We start from the raw sequence: 16,312 nt of genomic DNA on the forward strand, positions 1-16,312 counted from the left end.
GTATGTTAAGTATAAAAAACATAGGAGCAAGTGAATATGTAAAATTTGTTTTCCTCGCTTTTATACTTTCATCTACCATTACCTTAAAATTCCATTTGAACTTCTGGATTACAGCACTTGCAGGGATAGGCTTCATAATTTAGAGCAAAATGTGTGGAATAGTATCCCTTTAACCCCCAAGTTGTTAACTGCAGAAGCTTTTAACAATATTTCTTTTGAAGGGATATGCATAGACGAGTTACAAATTCCCTCGTTCGGAAGGAACAAGAATTCCCTAAGGCCCGGTCCTACCGCTACTTCTGGTTCTGCCAAGTCCTCACATGCTCGAGAGTCTACCTAAGAGAGGGTGCATGGAAAGAGGCCCTTATCCGAGAGGAGTAGTGACACTGATCTAGACGATATTCCTTTGTCTTAAAGGGCATAGGTTTCAAGCACGACCGGTCCTACAGCTCAGACTGACATGCCAGCTCTAGTTGGTGCGACCGGTATGGCAAAGTGCACTTTATTTGTTCCTTCCGTGTTGGCCCCATGGGTCCCTAAGCTAAATTAGGGTAGACGGTTATCTGGTCACTCAAGTGACACCATGTTCAAACATGGATCGATTGCATTGGCCTACTACTCTCATATGCAGTCCCCTCGTGACATGTAGGTGCAGATGGAGATGTAATAAGCATAAATGTTAACCCAATTTCCCATTTTGGCTATGGAGGTAACCTTAATTGTGATGTTCTAATTTCCTTCCAATCGTTTTGATTTTATTTTGTTTACACTGAGTGTGATAGATGCCCCTTATCTCCATACAGACTTTGTTTGGGATGGTTACTATGAAGAGGGCTCTCGAGATAGCCGATCAGAAGGTGATCACCCTCTCTTCAGTCTATAAGAAGCTATTTAACGACCTAAAGAAGACAAAGGCAGAGCTAAAAGAATTAAAATTGAAGCATTTTGGTCATAAGAAGGAGAAAAATAACCTTCAATGCGCTCTAAAGGATGAGTGGGCTACTCGGTCTTCTCTGGAGAAAGAAAAAAAAAATTTCACGATCGTACAGCTCTTCTAGGACTGATGAGTAGGGTTGAGGGTGGCGTCAAGCCCTTCACGGTCGTTTTTCTCATGCTAGGCCATTAGGTATGCTCAGGGGTACAGAGACGGGTTCACAGATTGCTCCATTCTCGAAAGGCAGAACAGGTCTTATGACGATCCAAATGACTATGATCGTGATCTCAGGATCGAACCACTTGGGAACTACACCGACCCTGCTCCCGATAGGGCTGAGCTTGTTTTTTGGGAGTGCAAGGAGATCGTCACTTCTGATGTTGTTCCCCCTATCTCAGTTGTCTAACCTCTTAACACTGCACTAGTGGTTTCCCCTCCTCAGACTGGGGTGTCAGCTGGTCATGTTTTAGATGGTTAGAACACAGCTCCTTCTGAGAATGCCATTGACTTGGATTCTCCCTCTCACGGAGATGATCCTTAGGATGATATAGAGCAGGCTCGGGAGGGTGATACGATTGTTTAGGGCTTGTTTTCTTTCTTTTTTGGGATTTATTTTGTAATGTGAACAACAGTTATAATGTAAACAACTTTTTGTGTTCTGATGAATGATAATGAAATATTTGAATTTTGTTTTGTCTTCTTTTCTCTTCTTTAAAGAATTTTTTTTGTAAATTTTCACAACTGTTTGGCGATCGGCTAATAACGTCATTTGCCACTGACTTTGTCAAATACTTGGCATTCGGCAAACAGAGCCACTTGCCACTAATTTGATAAATTTTCACAAGTGTTTAGTGATAGGTTAATAACGCCATTTGTCACTGACTTGGTTAAATGTTTGGTGAATGGCAAACAGAGCTACTTGCCACTAATTTGATAAATTTTCACAAGTGTTTAACGATCGGCTAATAACGACATTTGCCACTGATTTGGTCAAATGCTTGACGTTCGGCAAACAGAGCCATTTTCCACTAATTTGATAAATTTTCACAAGTGTTTGGCGATCGGTTACTAACATCATTTGCCACTGACTTTGTCAAATGCTTGGCATTAGGCAAACAGAGCTACTTACCACTAATTTAATAAATTTTCACAAGTGTTTGGCGATCAACTAATAACGCCATTTGCCATTGACTTGGTCAAATGCTTGGCGTTCGGCAAACAGATCCACTTGCCATTAGTTTTTTTTATCGTTATGTATAAATAACTTAGTGGGTTTCTTTCCTTCAACAATGTTTCTTTCCTTTTTCTTTTTCATTCATGTATGTGGTACGAATACATAAGGAAAAAAGAAAAAAACAAACAACTTTAGAACCAAATGACATTGTTATTTTATTGATAATACCTCTTTAGATAGTTTGCACAAGTGTTTGGCGATCAGCTAATAGTGCCATTTGCCACTGACTTGGTCAAATGCTTAGCTTTCAGTAAACAGATCCACTTGCCACTAGTTTTTTTATCGTTATGTATAAATAACTTAGTAGGTTTCTTTCCTTCAACAATGTTTCTTCCCTTTTTCTTTTTCATTCATGCACGTGGTGTGAATACATAAGGAAAAAATAAAAAAAACAAACAACTTTAGAACTAAATGACAGTGTTGTTTTATTGATAATACCTCTTTAGATAGTTTGCATTCCATAACTTGTCAATTCGCCTTCCTACTAACGTTTCCAGCCTGTATACCCATTTTCCTACGACTTCTGTGATCTGTAAGGTCCTTCCCATGGGGAAACCATTTTTGGACGATGCCCACTGCTCTCTTTAGTACTAGTTCACCGAGGGCAAAGCTTATATGCCTCACCCTCTTATTGTGACTATTCGCGAATATCTTCTAGTATGAAGCAAGCCTGATTGTTGCCAAATCCCTTCTTTCCTTTATCAGGTCGAGGTTGAGTTTTACCATTTTATTGTTCTCTTCTTGGTTCCATGTTATGCTTAGAGCAGTTGGTACTGCTTGCTTGATCGGTATCACGGGCCATATGCCATAGCGAACAGACTTTTACTGGTTGTCTTCTTGGGCTTGTTCGATAAGCCCATAGGATGTTCAGGAGTTTGACTAGCCATTTACCTTTCTTGTCCTCTAACTTTTTCTTTATGCAACTGAAAATAGTTATGTTTGTGATTTCAGCCTGTCCATTTCCTTGTGGGTGGCTTCCTGTAGCAAGTTTCTGATTGATCTCATGCTCGTCCAGCAGCTTCCTTACGTGTCAGTTGTCCAGATTGGTACCGTTATCCATGACAATCGACTTGGGAACCCCAAACTGACAAATTATGTCATTCCATATAAAGCACCTCACTTATGTGCGTGTGTGTGTGACGCTAAGATAAGGTTCCGTTTCTACCCACTTAGTGAAATAGTCTGTTACGAGCAAGGCATACTTATTTTGTGACCTCACCTTTGATAGTACCCAACCACATCCATCCCCCACTACGCGAAAGGCTATGGGTTGGCCATTATGTGCAGGTCGCATCTCGTGACATGTGTGGCCAAAAATAGCGTCATGGCTTTGTGCGCCAAGGATCTGCCCCCCGTATGATTACCATATACCCTTTCATGAATGCTGCGCAAGCCTTGTCTGGCCTCTAATAGGGTGATGGATGGCTGGTATAGTATGTCTGCCGATATTACCCTCGTCAATGTTTCACCTGAATTGGATGTATTGCAAGCAAGCCGATCGTCTTTGCAGTTCTCTTCTCTAGGTATCTGTGTGAATCTGACCTGGTCGAATCTTTTCACCTCTCATTCGACAGCAGAATGGTAGGCCTTTATTGTGCTATCCTTGGTGCTATACTCCCCCATCACTGACTTCACGATTAGCAACGAGTTGCTAAAGATGCATATATTCTTAATTTTAATCTCCTTGGTGAGCCTTATTCCTGCCAGCAGTGCCTCATACTATGCCTCGTTGTTCATTGCCTCAAATTCAAGCTTAATTGCCTGGTGCAGGCTTGTGCCCTCGAGGGTCTGGTTAGATAACCCGTCAACATAAAGCTTCTATAGTGGTTCCTCCACTACCTCTTCTTTATCTTCTGCCTCACATTCCAATAGGAAATTGGCTACCGCCTGGCCCTTTATGGCCATTCGAGGTTCATATGTGATGTCGAACGAACTCAATTCGATCGCCCATTTGGTGATTCGACCTGATAGGTTGGGCTTGTGCAGGATGACTCTAATCGAGTAAATGGTGGAGACCACAATCGGATAGAACTCAAAATTCTACCAGAGCTTCCATTTGGCATACACCAGTGCTAATATGACTGGCTCTGCCTTTGAATATCTTTTTTCGGGATCAACCACTATTTTGCTTGCGTAAAATACGGGGTATTGCTTCCCTTCTTCCTCTCTAACAAAGGCGGCACTTGTTACAGACTTTGATATCGCGAGGTAAAGATACAGTCATTCGTCTTGCTTTGGGGCAGAGAGGATTGGTGGATTCTGTATCTATTCCTTCAGTCTGGATAGCGTTTGTTGCTATTCACTCCCTCAGGTCTACCATCCGTTACTTCTAATTGTGTTAAAAAATAACCAGCAATGATCTGACAGCCTTGAGATGAATTTGTTAATATCGGTTATTCTTCCTGAGAGAGTCCGGACTTCTTTGAGGGCCTATGGCTTTTCACTTTGCACTAGTGCTTTAGCCTGGGTGGGACTCACTTTGATCCCCCGACTATTGACAATATGCCCCCAGAACTACCCGAAGCCAACTCCAAACGAATATTTGGAGGGGTTTAGCCTTATGTCGTGCTTTCGCAATGTGTCAAACACCTCATGTGAGTGTAGGAGGTGATCTTCTTTCCTCTTACTTTTTACCACCATGTCATCAATGTATGCCTCCACAGTTTTGCCCATTTAGTCTTTAAAAATTTTGCTGACCAGCCTATGGTATGCGGCTCCTATGTTCTTCAGTCTGAACGACATCACCTTTTAGCAGTAGACCCCTCGTCCTATCACAAAAGATGTCTTTTCCTTATTATCCAGATACATGGGGATCAGATTATAACCTGAATATGCATTTAGGAAGGTCAGGCGTTTATACCCAGTGGTTGCATCTACCATCTGATCGATCTTTGGTAAGGGAAATTGTCTTTGGGCAAGCCTTGTTTAACTTTGTGAAATCAATACAGACTCTCCATTTTTCATTCTTCTTTTGGACAACCACCACATTGGACAACCAGGAGGGGTATTGCACTTCTCTAATGAACCCTGCTTCCAGTAGTATGTCCACCTCTTCCGCTTTGATCTAATTTAGCTCTGGCATAAGCCCTCTCTGCTTCTGCTTGACAGGTCTGACATGTAAATCAACATTCAGGCAATAGCATGAAAGGGATGGGCTCACTCTAGGCATGTCTAAGTGACTCCAAGTGAATACATCTAAGTCTCTGGTTCAGGTTTCAATCAGCAACTATTTTTCCTCTGTGGTTTGCATTGACCCTATCTTCGTGGTTCGACCAGCTGTTAGGGGGTCGATCTGTACCTCCTTAAGTGGTTTTGTTGACTTTAAAGGTCATTCAAAGACCATCTAATAATTTTGATGATTACAAAACATTAAAAGTGTTCTCGGAATAATATTTACATTGAGCATGCAGAATAAAAGGATCACATACGCAAAACAATTATAACCAATCAAACAAGATGAAAATATCATTTCAAAAGAAATCAAATTTACCTCAAGATCAAAGCAATTATGATCAAGACTCGAAGAAAAAGGGGTAGATAGATTTGTGAGTGATTAGGATCCTTGTCAAAGTAATTTATGAATTTATTTGAAGCTCATATCTATAGGCTCATGCATTAACTTCAAATACATTTTTAAAACTCATCAAGACCTTACACTTTAAAAGAGAAATCAAAATTTTTCATTTTTTAGATCTTGTAATCGGTTAGGAAGGTCTCTCTAACCAAGTAGGTGAATGGACAGAATGCACATGTTGTGAAACCCACCTTGTAACCGATTAGGAAAAATCCTCTAACCCAGTAAATGAACAAAACAGAGAGCATGTCCTGATCAATCACATCTTGTAACCGATTAGGATGTCTATTCTAACTGAGTAGATCAATGGACAGAATGATCCATCCAATCATGACTATTCATAACCGGTTAGGAGAATCTATGTAATCGTTTACCTTCACTAAAACAGAAGACTATTTTTCCATTGCCAATGTTATAACCAGTTAGGAAGCCTATTGTAATCGAGTAGTTACTCTAAAATTGAAAAGGTCTTATAGCTGATGTAACCGGTTAGGAAGAATCCTATAACCGGTTAGATAAGATCCAATCTCATTCTCTCGAGTACTTTAAAGGACTTAAGACAGATCTGAACCTCAGTATAAATTGCTCCAATGATCATTCAGTCATTTAATGCTGCGCAACCAACTCCAACAATCATATTGGAGCAATCAATGCATCTTATCTATCTCTTCACTCTATATAAGATCAAGCATTGAAGAAGGTAAGGGTGTGGTAAAGAGAATATTTGAAATATCATTCAAGAACATTTACTCTAACAATTATTCATTCAATCATATTAGACTTGAGCTTCATTTGATTCATTTATTACTCTAGTCTTGTGAGCTTACATTTGTATATCTATCTTGAGAGAGATTCAATCTTGTATTTCAATTATAAACTTTACTACAAACTTGTAAGGGTTGGTATGACCCAAAAGAAGCCTAGGAGAAGGGTATTATCCTAACAAGAAAGAGAAGTAAGGGCTTGCTACATATGAAGGTTTGCTCTCCACCATTAAGGAAAAGCTCTAGTGGATTGGGAAATCTCAAGAGGGATCTTGAGCCGAAGAGTAGGAGTTTCCGAACCTCGCTAAAATCTCTGAGTCATTATTTGCAACTTCTTATCCCTATCTCTCTTACATTTATGTTTTGAATTGTTTATCTACCATAATTGTTTATTGCATAGTTATTGATTAGAAGTTAAATTTGTAAATTAAAAAAATTGCCCATTGACTCTATTCACCCCCCCCCCCTCTAGAGTCAATTAGTGTCTAACAAATGGTATCAGAGCCTAATCATCTTAGAGAACGATCATGGCCAACTTTCATCAAGAAGGTCAATCCAACAATAGACCTCCTTGGTTTAACGGAAATGATTATAACTATTGGAAAATCAAAATGAGAGCATTTCTAAGAGGTTTAGATATTAATGTCCGGAAAGCCACTGAACAATGTGACCATTTTCCAACCAAAATGGTTGATGGTGAAAAAGTCCCAAAAACCAATGTTGAGTGGACCCAAAATGAACGTAGGCTTGTTCAATGTAATGTCACGGCTACCACAAATCTCTATTGTGCTTTAAGCAAAGACGAATTTAAGAAAGTTTCGGATTGTGAAACGGTCAAGGAGATTTGGGATAAACTCAAAATCACCTATGTTGGCACTAGTTATGTTAAGGAATCCAAAATGAACATGCTTGTCCATAAATATGAATTATTTACCATGAACAACAAAGAAACAATTAGTGAAATGTATTCTCATTTTACTAACATTGTCAATCCTTTGAAGGCTCTTGGAAAGTCATATACATTATCCAAAAATGTGAGAAAAATTAGTAGGTCCTTGCTTAAAAATTGGGAAGCTAAGAAGACCGTCATTCAAGAGGCTAAAAATCTCAACACACTTCCTATTGATGAACTCATTGGTTCTTTGATGGCATATGAGTTAGAGATGAATATTGGTGATGACAATAAAGAAACTCACAAGAAAGATCTAGTTCTTCAAGTCACTACCAAAGAGGTTGAAATTGAGAAAGCTCTTGATAATGAAGATGAAAAAGAAGAAATTGCACTCATCATCAAAACCGTGAGAAGAGTCCTTCAAATGAAGAAGTATCAAAAGAGCAACAACCTCAAAAGAAATGGTTCGACAAATGAGCAAGGAAAAAGAGAAACACCTACTTGTTTTCATTGTGGAAAGTCGGGGCACTTCAAATCAGATTGCTATGCTTACAAACATGAAAAGGAACGGAAAAAGGAAGCCTAAGCCATGCGTGCCACATGGGAGGATAATGATTCAAATGGATCCGAAAGTGATGATGAACTCAATGAATTGGTCAATCTTTGTCTCATAGCTGATGAAGATGAGATAAACTCTAATATGACTCTTTTAATTTAGAAAATACTTATGATGAATTGGTTGATGCCCACAATTACTTGCTTGACGCTTTTAAAGAATTGCATGACGAATTAGGCAAAATGGTTCAAAAGTGCGCTAGTCTTAAAAGAGAAAAATATATTATCTCTCAAAAGCTTGAAAAATCTTTTCTTGAAAATGAAGCCTTGAAAAAGGAAAAAGAATGTGAATTAGCTAAAGAATTGGCATCCATTGATTTAGTTTCCGAAAATAAATCATTAAAAGTCATAATTGAGGATCAAATTGAAATTTTAGCCAAATTCACAAAAGGTAGAGAAAATTTAAGTCTTATGCTTGGCAAGCAAAGAAATGTTTATGCTAAGGATGGACTTGGATACGATCCCCACAACAAAGATTTTTGTTAGTTAAAAAAGAGAAAACCTTTGAATGACTACTTTGTTAAAAAGTCTTCTCTAAGTCCAAAATGCAATTATTGTAAAAAGTAAGGTCATAAGATTAATAATTGTCCCATTCGGCCACGTATGACAAAAGAAATTTAGGCTATTAAAGGAACTTATATGTCTCTTCCTAACTCCCATAGACCCAAGAAAATGTGGGTACCAAAAGAAGATTACTTAAATTCCTTTTGTAGGTTTACTTGAAGTTTTCATCTTCATCCAAGGACAAATGGTTCTTTGAAAGTGGGTGCTCAAGACATATGATGGGAGATCCATCAAAATTTATCTCTATCAAGCCTCATAAAGGAGGAAGCGTCACGTTTGGAGACAACTCAAAAGGCAAGGTCATTGACATTGGAATTATTGGTATATCTTCTTCCCTATCTATTAATGATGTGTTACTTGTCAAAGGCTTAAAACATAACTTACTTAGCATTAGTCAACTATGTGATAAAGGATATGATGTGCTATTTAAATCGGATAAATGCATTGTTAAAAGGGATAATAGTGAAGTGTTTCATGCTCTTAGAAATGGAAATGTGTATACTTTGCTTTTATGTGAATTGCATGATCAAGATGTTAAGTGCCTTGTATCTTCAAATGAAAATAGTTGGTTGTGGCATAAAAGGTTAGGTCATGCTAACATGGATCTAATTTCAAAGTTATCTAAGAATGAGTTAGTCAAAAGCCTCCCAAAGACTAATGTCACCAAAGATAAAACTTGTAGTGCATGCCAAAAAGGCAAGCAAATCAAGTCATCATTCAAAAGGAAAAAGGGCATAACAATGACAAAACCACTTGAATTAATTCATATGGACTTATTTAGTCCAGAGAGAGTAGCTAGTCTTGGTGGAAAACTCTATGCATTTGTTATTGTTGATGATTACTCTAGATTCACTTGGGTATTTTTCCTTTCACACAAAAATGAGGCTCATACAATTTTCTTTAAATTTTGTAAAACAAAAAGGAATGCAAAATTAAAACAATTAGAAGCGATAAAGGTAAAGAAATTGAAAACCAAGATGTTGAAAGATTTTGTGATGAAAATGGTTACAATCATAATATTTCGGCTCCTAGAACTCCTCAACAAAATGGAGTTGTTGAAAGAAAGAATAGGTCTCTCCAAGAAATGGCTAAGACTATGTCAAATGAACATACGTCTCCTAGATCTCTATAGGCCGAAGCCGTTAGCACCTCATGCTATGTCATAAATAGAGTCATCATTAGAAAACTCCTCAACAAAACTCCTTATGAACTTTGGAACAAAAGGAAGCCAAACATTGGTTATTTTAAAGTTTTCGGATGTAAATGCTTCGTGCTAAATGACAAAGATAATTTAGGGAAATTTGAACCTAAATCGGATTAAGGAATTTTCCTAGGTTATTCTTCTCGAAGTAAAGCATTTAGAGTGTTCAACAAAAGAACACTTGTGGTTGTCGAGTCTATATATGTTGTATTCGATAAATCACCTTTGCCCCCTCTTAGATGTTCATTGGATGATAATGAAGATGTAATGGAGATTGAAAAGAGCATTGAAAATCTTGACATAAACAATCCATCTTTTGAAGATCTCTCCAAAGATGATTAAAAAGAAAGTCATTCTCATAAAGACACACTTCCTAAGGATTGGAAGTAAGTGCCTAATCATCCAATAAATTAAATTATTGGCGATTCATCCAAAGGAGTAAGTACAAGATCTCAAATTAGTAAAATATGCAATTATGTGGCCTTTGTTTCCCAACTTAAACCAAAAAATATTCATAAAGCCGAAAATGATTAGTCTTGGATCATGGCTATGCAAGAAGGACTTAACCAATTTGAAAGAAATAAAGTTTGGCAATTGGTCCCTAGACCTAAAAATAAGACTATTATTGGCACAAAATGGGTATTTAGGAACAAAAAGGATGAATAAGGAACAATTGTGAGAAACAAGGCTAGTCTTGTTGCTTAAGGATATAATTAAGAAGAGGGAATTGACTATAATGAAACCTTTGTTCCTGTAGCTAGGCTTAAAGCTATTAGAATGCTTCTTGCATTTGCTTCCCATAAAAGCTTTAAGTTATATCAAATGGATGTAAAAAGTGCTTTCTTAAATGGTTCTATTGAGGAAGAAGTACATGTGGAACAACCACCAAGATTTGAAAGCTATGATTATCCTAACCATGTTTACAAATTGTCAAAAGCATTGTATGGTTTAAAACAAGCTCCAAGAGCTTGGTACGAAAGACTAAGTCGATTTCTACTTGAAAATGGTTTTAATAAAGGAAAAATTGACAACACTCTTTTTACTAAAACCATTGATGGCAACCTATTGATTATTCAAATATATGTTGATGATATTATTTTTGGATCATCCAATAGTGTGTTTTGTGAAAAGTTCGCCTCTAGCATGCAAAACGAGTTTAAAATGAGCATGATTGGTGAACTTACATTCTTTCTAGGGTTGCAAATCAAACAAGCTCTTGATGGCATTTTAGTTGTTAATCCAAGTATGTTAAAAATTTACTAAAGAAATTTGGCTTAGAGGAAGTCAAACATGCCAAAACTCCCATGAGTTCATCTTTAAAACTTGATAAAGATGAGAAAGGCAAAGATGTGGATATCTTAAAGTATAGAGGTATAATTGGTAGTCTTTTATATTTGACTACAAGTAGACCGGATATAATGTTTAGCGTGTGCGTATGTGCTAGATTCCAATCTTGTCCTAAAGAATCACATATATGTGTCGTTAAAATAATTTTTCGTTATCTATGTGGCACTATTAATTTAGGTCTATGGTTACCTAGTCATACCTCCTTCGATCTCATAAGATATTCGAATGCCGACTTTGCTAGGTGTAAAATTGATAGAAAAAGTACTAGTGGCACTTGTCATTTTCTTGGTCATTCTCTTGTCTTATGGTCATGCAAGAAACAGAACTCTGTTGCTCTATCCACGGCAGAAGCCGAATATGTTGCTCCTAGAAGTAATTGTGCTCAAGCTCTTTACATTAAGCAGCAACTTGAAGACTATGGTATTTTCTTTAACCACATTCCAATTAAATGCAACAATACGAGTGCAATTTGCATTTCCAAAAATCCCATTCAGCATTCACGAACCAAGCATATAGAAATCCGTTACCATTTTCTTAGGGATCATATCACAAAAGAAGACATTGAACTCGTTTTTGTCAATTCTGATAAACAATGGACCGATATCTTTACTAAACCTCTTCAAGAAAATAGCTTTCTTACAATTCGAAGAGAACTGGGAATGGCAAACATCTCTGAAATCTTATCTCACTATGGTAAGTCTTCTAACCGGTTACCAAATTCTTCCTAATCGGTAGGATGTACTGAGTCCAATAACATCATCTTTAAATTTGTTGCTCTTCTAACCGATTACTTAAACTCTTCTAACCGATTACTTGACCTTAAAAATTTCTAAAAAATAGATCTTTTAACCGTTTAGTTAACAAAATCTAACCGGTTACATCAGATCTAGATCTAAACTAACCGATCAAATACTACTTTCTAGCCGGTTACATGCATTTAAACATTAAATCCTTTAACTCATCTAAACGGTTACCAAGAGGATTCTAACCGGTTACTTAAGATCTAGATCTGAAGTACTCGAGAACTTCTCACCTCATAACCGGTTAGTTGTTCTTTCTCTATAAAAACCGAAGCCACTTTCAAGTGTACTACTCGAGTGCATCCTTCTTTCTACTCGATCACTTCATCATCTTCTTCCTCAAGCCTCAATCCATCCACCATGGTTCGTGTTCGAGGTAGTAGTCTTTGTTCCAAGAATACCCTCATCCGAGGTGGTTACAATGGCCGTGGCAATTCCAGTAGAGGGACTTCTCAAACCTCCTCCTCTTTCTTCATCGAAGAATCCTCTTCATTAGGAGAAGAATACAATCCATCTTCTCCAGTAACTCAACTCAGAAAGTGAAAGAGAACTGGATCTCAAGAAGGAACTTCTCAAACTGATGCTCCTGTTCTCGCTGCCTCTTATCTCACAGAGGAGATGGAATTGTTGTTCAACAATCAATTTCGCAATAGAGGCATTGCTCAGGGTAGGATATTTGAAGCAGAATTTTGCATTAGAGAAAACCTGTCATTCTATGAAAAATTTCAAGCCATGGGATGGGATTCCTTCATCAGAATTGAGGAACCTTACTACCCCACCCTTATTCAAGTTTTCTACACTCATCTCACTCTCTAAAATGGCTATCTTCATTCCAATGTCAAAGGGGTGAACATCAAATTCAACTACAAAACCCTAAATTCAATTATGGGTCTTAAAAATAAAAGCAAGAAAATCTATGCTCACAAATCCGAAATTGAGGTGGATTGGTACAGTGAAATGATGACGGTTATGCATCTAACTCAGAATTTCTTCCGCGTCAAAGCATTTCCTCTCACCACCTCTAACTTTACATTTGAAGCCCGACTCATCCATAATGCCTTGTTCTACTGTATCACTCCTCGGGGTAGTGGCAGAACTCATGTGTCTCATCTTGATGTCTTCCTGAGCTGGTGTATCACAATCGGAAAGAAGCTAAATCTGGGATACATCATCTTTCAGCACATTCTCCAATTTTTTGCTGATTCGGATGACACTCCATCCTCGCCTAACAAAGCTACCAAACTTACCACCCTGCCTTACGGGATGGTCCTCACTCGGATTTTCAAACACTTTCATATTCCTCTTGATTCAGAATTTACCAAGAAGGATCCATCTAGAGAAGACAATCTCTCTCTAAAAATCTTGAAGAATATGCATTGTCACAAAGTCAATGGCATTTGGGAAAGACTTCCTACAGCCTCTGCACCTGCAGCCCCTGTACCTGTAGCTGTTACTCCTCCACCAAAAGTTGATCCCTTTCAGAATAATCCATTTGACTTTGCTCATCTCGATGACTTCTTTCCCGAGGACCCTGTAGAGCCTCAGAATCAGCCTTATGTTTCTCCTGATGTCACTCAGCTCCTTCATGACCAGCACACCGAGACTATGACAGCTATCAGAGCCTTGGCTGACTGAGTCACAGCTCTTGAGACTAGAGCTGATAGCGTTGGGACGTCGCTCATCACTCACTCATATGATCAGTCGTCTGACTTAAACGTCGTTATTCAGCGAACTATAAAGACTTATGATCTTATTGATCGCCGACTAGCCGTTCACAATACAAATGCCAAAATTATGAAGGACTTTCTAAGATTGGTGGTTGAGCGCATTCAGATCATTCCTCCAAGGTTTTTGTTTCCAGAACAGCGCAAGAAGTCAGATGCTACACCTCCACCTCCACCTCCTAAGGGCTGTGACCCTGCTATGGAGATTATTGATTGATTTTGTTGTTTTATCATGATAGTGCTGACCCTTTTGTTGTTAGGTCATTTTATGTTGATATCTTCTCTTTTCCTATGCCTCCCCTTACCTTTTTGAGATGTCAAAGGGGGAGAAGAATGAATGATGTGTTATGCGCAAAACTGTTTAAATAAACATGAATTATCTTCAATACAAATGTGTCTTTATTACAAACATGCATATTAAAGCTATAGTCATTCTATACCTCATGACAGGGGGAGAAATTCCAAATTTGCAATCAAGTTATATTAAATGGTTATCCCACTTGCTTATGAACACATCAATGTTTTGTCATCATCAAAAAGGGGGAGATTGTTGACCTTAAAGGTCAGTCAAAGCCCACCTAATGATTTTGTGATTACAAAACATTAAAAGTGTTCTCAGACTAATATTTACATTGAGCATGCAGAGCAGAAGGATCACATACACATAGCAATTATAACCAATTAAACAAGATGAAAATATTATTTCAAAAGAAATCAAGTTTACCTCAAGATCAAAGGAATCATGATCAAGACTCGAAGAAAAAAGCGTAGATAGACTGGCAAGTGATTAGGATCCTTGTCAAAGTAATTTATGAATTTATTTGAAGCTCAAATATATAGGCTCATGCATTAACTTCAAATACATTTTCATAACTCATCAAGACCTTGCATTTTAAAAGAGAAATCAAAATTTTCCATTTTTTAGATCTTATAAGCGGTTAGGAAGGTCTCTCTAACCGAGTAGGTGAATGGACAGAATACACATCCTGTGAAACCCACCTTGTAACCGGTTAGGAAAAATCCTCTAACCGAGTAGATGAACAAAACAGAGAGCATGTCCTGATCAATCACATCTTGTAACCGGTTAGGATGTCTGTTCTAATCGAGTAAATCAATGTAACCGGTTAGGATATCTGTTCTAACCGAATAGATCAATGGACAGAATGATCCATCCAATCATGACTATTCGTAACCGGTTAGGAGAATCTATGTAACCGTTTACCTTCACTAAAATAGAAAACCATTTTTCCATTGCCAATGTCATAACCGATTAGGAAGCCTATTGTAATCGAGTAGTTGCTCTAAAACTTAAAAGGTCTTATTGCTGATGTAACCGGTTAAGAAGAATCATATAACCAGTTAGATAAGATCCAATCTCATTCTCTCGAGTACTTTAAAGGACTTAAGACAGATCTGTACCTCAGTATAAATTACTCCAACGGTCATTCAATCATTTAATGTTGCGCAACCAACTCCAACAGTCATATTGGAGCAATTAATGCATCTCATCTACCTCTTCACTCTATATAAAATCAAGCATTGAAAAAGGTAAGGGTGTGGTTGAGAGAATATTTGAAATATCACTCAAGAGCATTTACTCTAGCAATTATTCATTCAATCAAATTAGACTTGAGCTTCATTTGATTCATTTATTACTCTAGTCTTATGAGCTTACATTTGTATATATATCTTGAGAGAAATTCAATCTTGTATTTCAATTACAAATTTTACTACAAACTTGTAAGGGTTGGTGTGACCCAAAAGAAGCCTAGGAGAAGGGTGTTCTCCTAGCAAGAAAGAAAAGCAAAGGCTTGCTTCATGTGAAGGTTTGCTCTCCACCATTAAGGAGAAGCTCTAGTGGATTGGGAAGTCTCAAGAGGGATCTTGGGCCGAGGAGTAGGAGTTTCTGAACCTCGCTAAAATCTCTGAGTCATTGTTTGTAACTTCTTATCCCTATCTCTCTTACATTTATGCTTTGAATTATTTATCTAGCATAATTGTTTATTGCATAGTTATTGATTAGAAGTTAAATTTGTAAATTTAAAAAATTGCCCATTGACTCTATTCAACCCCCCCCCCCCCCCCTCTAGAGTCAATTAGTGTCTAACAGGTTCCATTATGAAGACCAAATCCTCCATCCCAGTCTCAACTTTTCCAGGCAGAGGGCTCTGTAATTACTATTTTGGGCTCGCAAGATAGGCTATCGTATTGGCCTTTCCACTAACCTTACGCGTCACCGCATAGCATTCATTTGCTACTACTTGGTCACCGTGGATTTCAATTACCTCGTTCCCATCTGGGCTTAGGCACCTCATGACCTGGTGTAAGGTAGACAGGACACCTTGGACTCGGTGGATCGACCTCCTCCCCATCAGGAGGTTATAAAAAAGGTGAACGTCCACTATGACAAAATTCTCCTTTAAGTTCCTTCGCGTGGCACACACTGGCAGCTCAACTACTCCAATGGGTTCTACTCGCTTTCCATCAAAACCAACCATCAATTGTTCGAACGCCACCTTCATTATGATGTTGGTGCTGCTGCCTGGGTCCACTAAAACTCTCTTAACCAAGCAGTTTGACACCATCAAGCTAATCACCAATGGGTCTTTATGCGGAGTTTGAACCCTGAGAAGATCAGTTTTATCAAATCTGATCAAAGCCAT

At 38.0% G+C, this 16,312-nt stretch overlaps 1 protein-coding gene across 1 annotated transcript; it reads right to left on the reverse strand.

Moving 5' to 3' along the window:
- Positions 1-15,826: 15,826 nt before the first annotated feature.
- LOC132309135 (uncharacterized) lies at positions 15,827-16,312 on the reverse strand. Its single transcript, XM_059807482.1, has one exon. The coding sequence runs from the start codon at positions 16,310-16,312 to the stop codon at positions 15,827-15,829; it is 486 nt and encodes a 161-aa protein (XP_059663465.1).

The sequence above is a fragment of the Cornus florida genome, unplaced genomic scaffold (genome assembly GCF_030987335.1).
Source record: "Cornus florida cultivar Cherokee Brave unplaced genomic scaffold, ASM3098733v1 CherokeeBrave_3.0.0_Hap2_Chr05, whole genome shotgun sequence".
In the NCBI taxonomy this organism is placed as follows: Eukaryota; Viridiplantae; Streptophyta; class Magnoliopsida; order Cornales; family Cornaceae; genus Cornus; species Cornus florida.

Bases quoted from the DNA above. Each gene is read 5' to 3' on its own strand.
- LOC132309135 (XM_059807482.1), bottom strand. From the start codon at position 16,312: ATGGCTTTGATCAGATTTGATAAAACTGATCTTCTCAGGGTTCAAACT.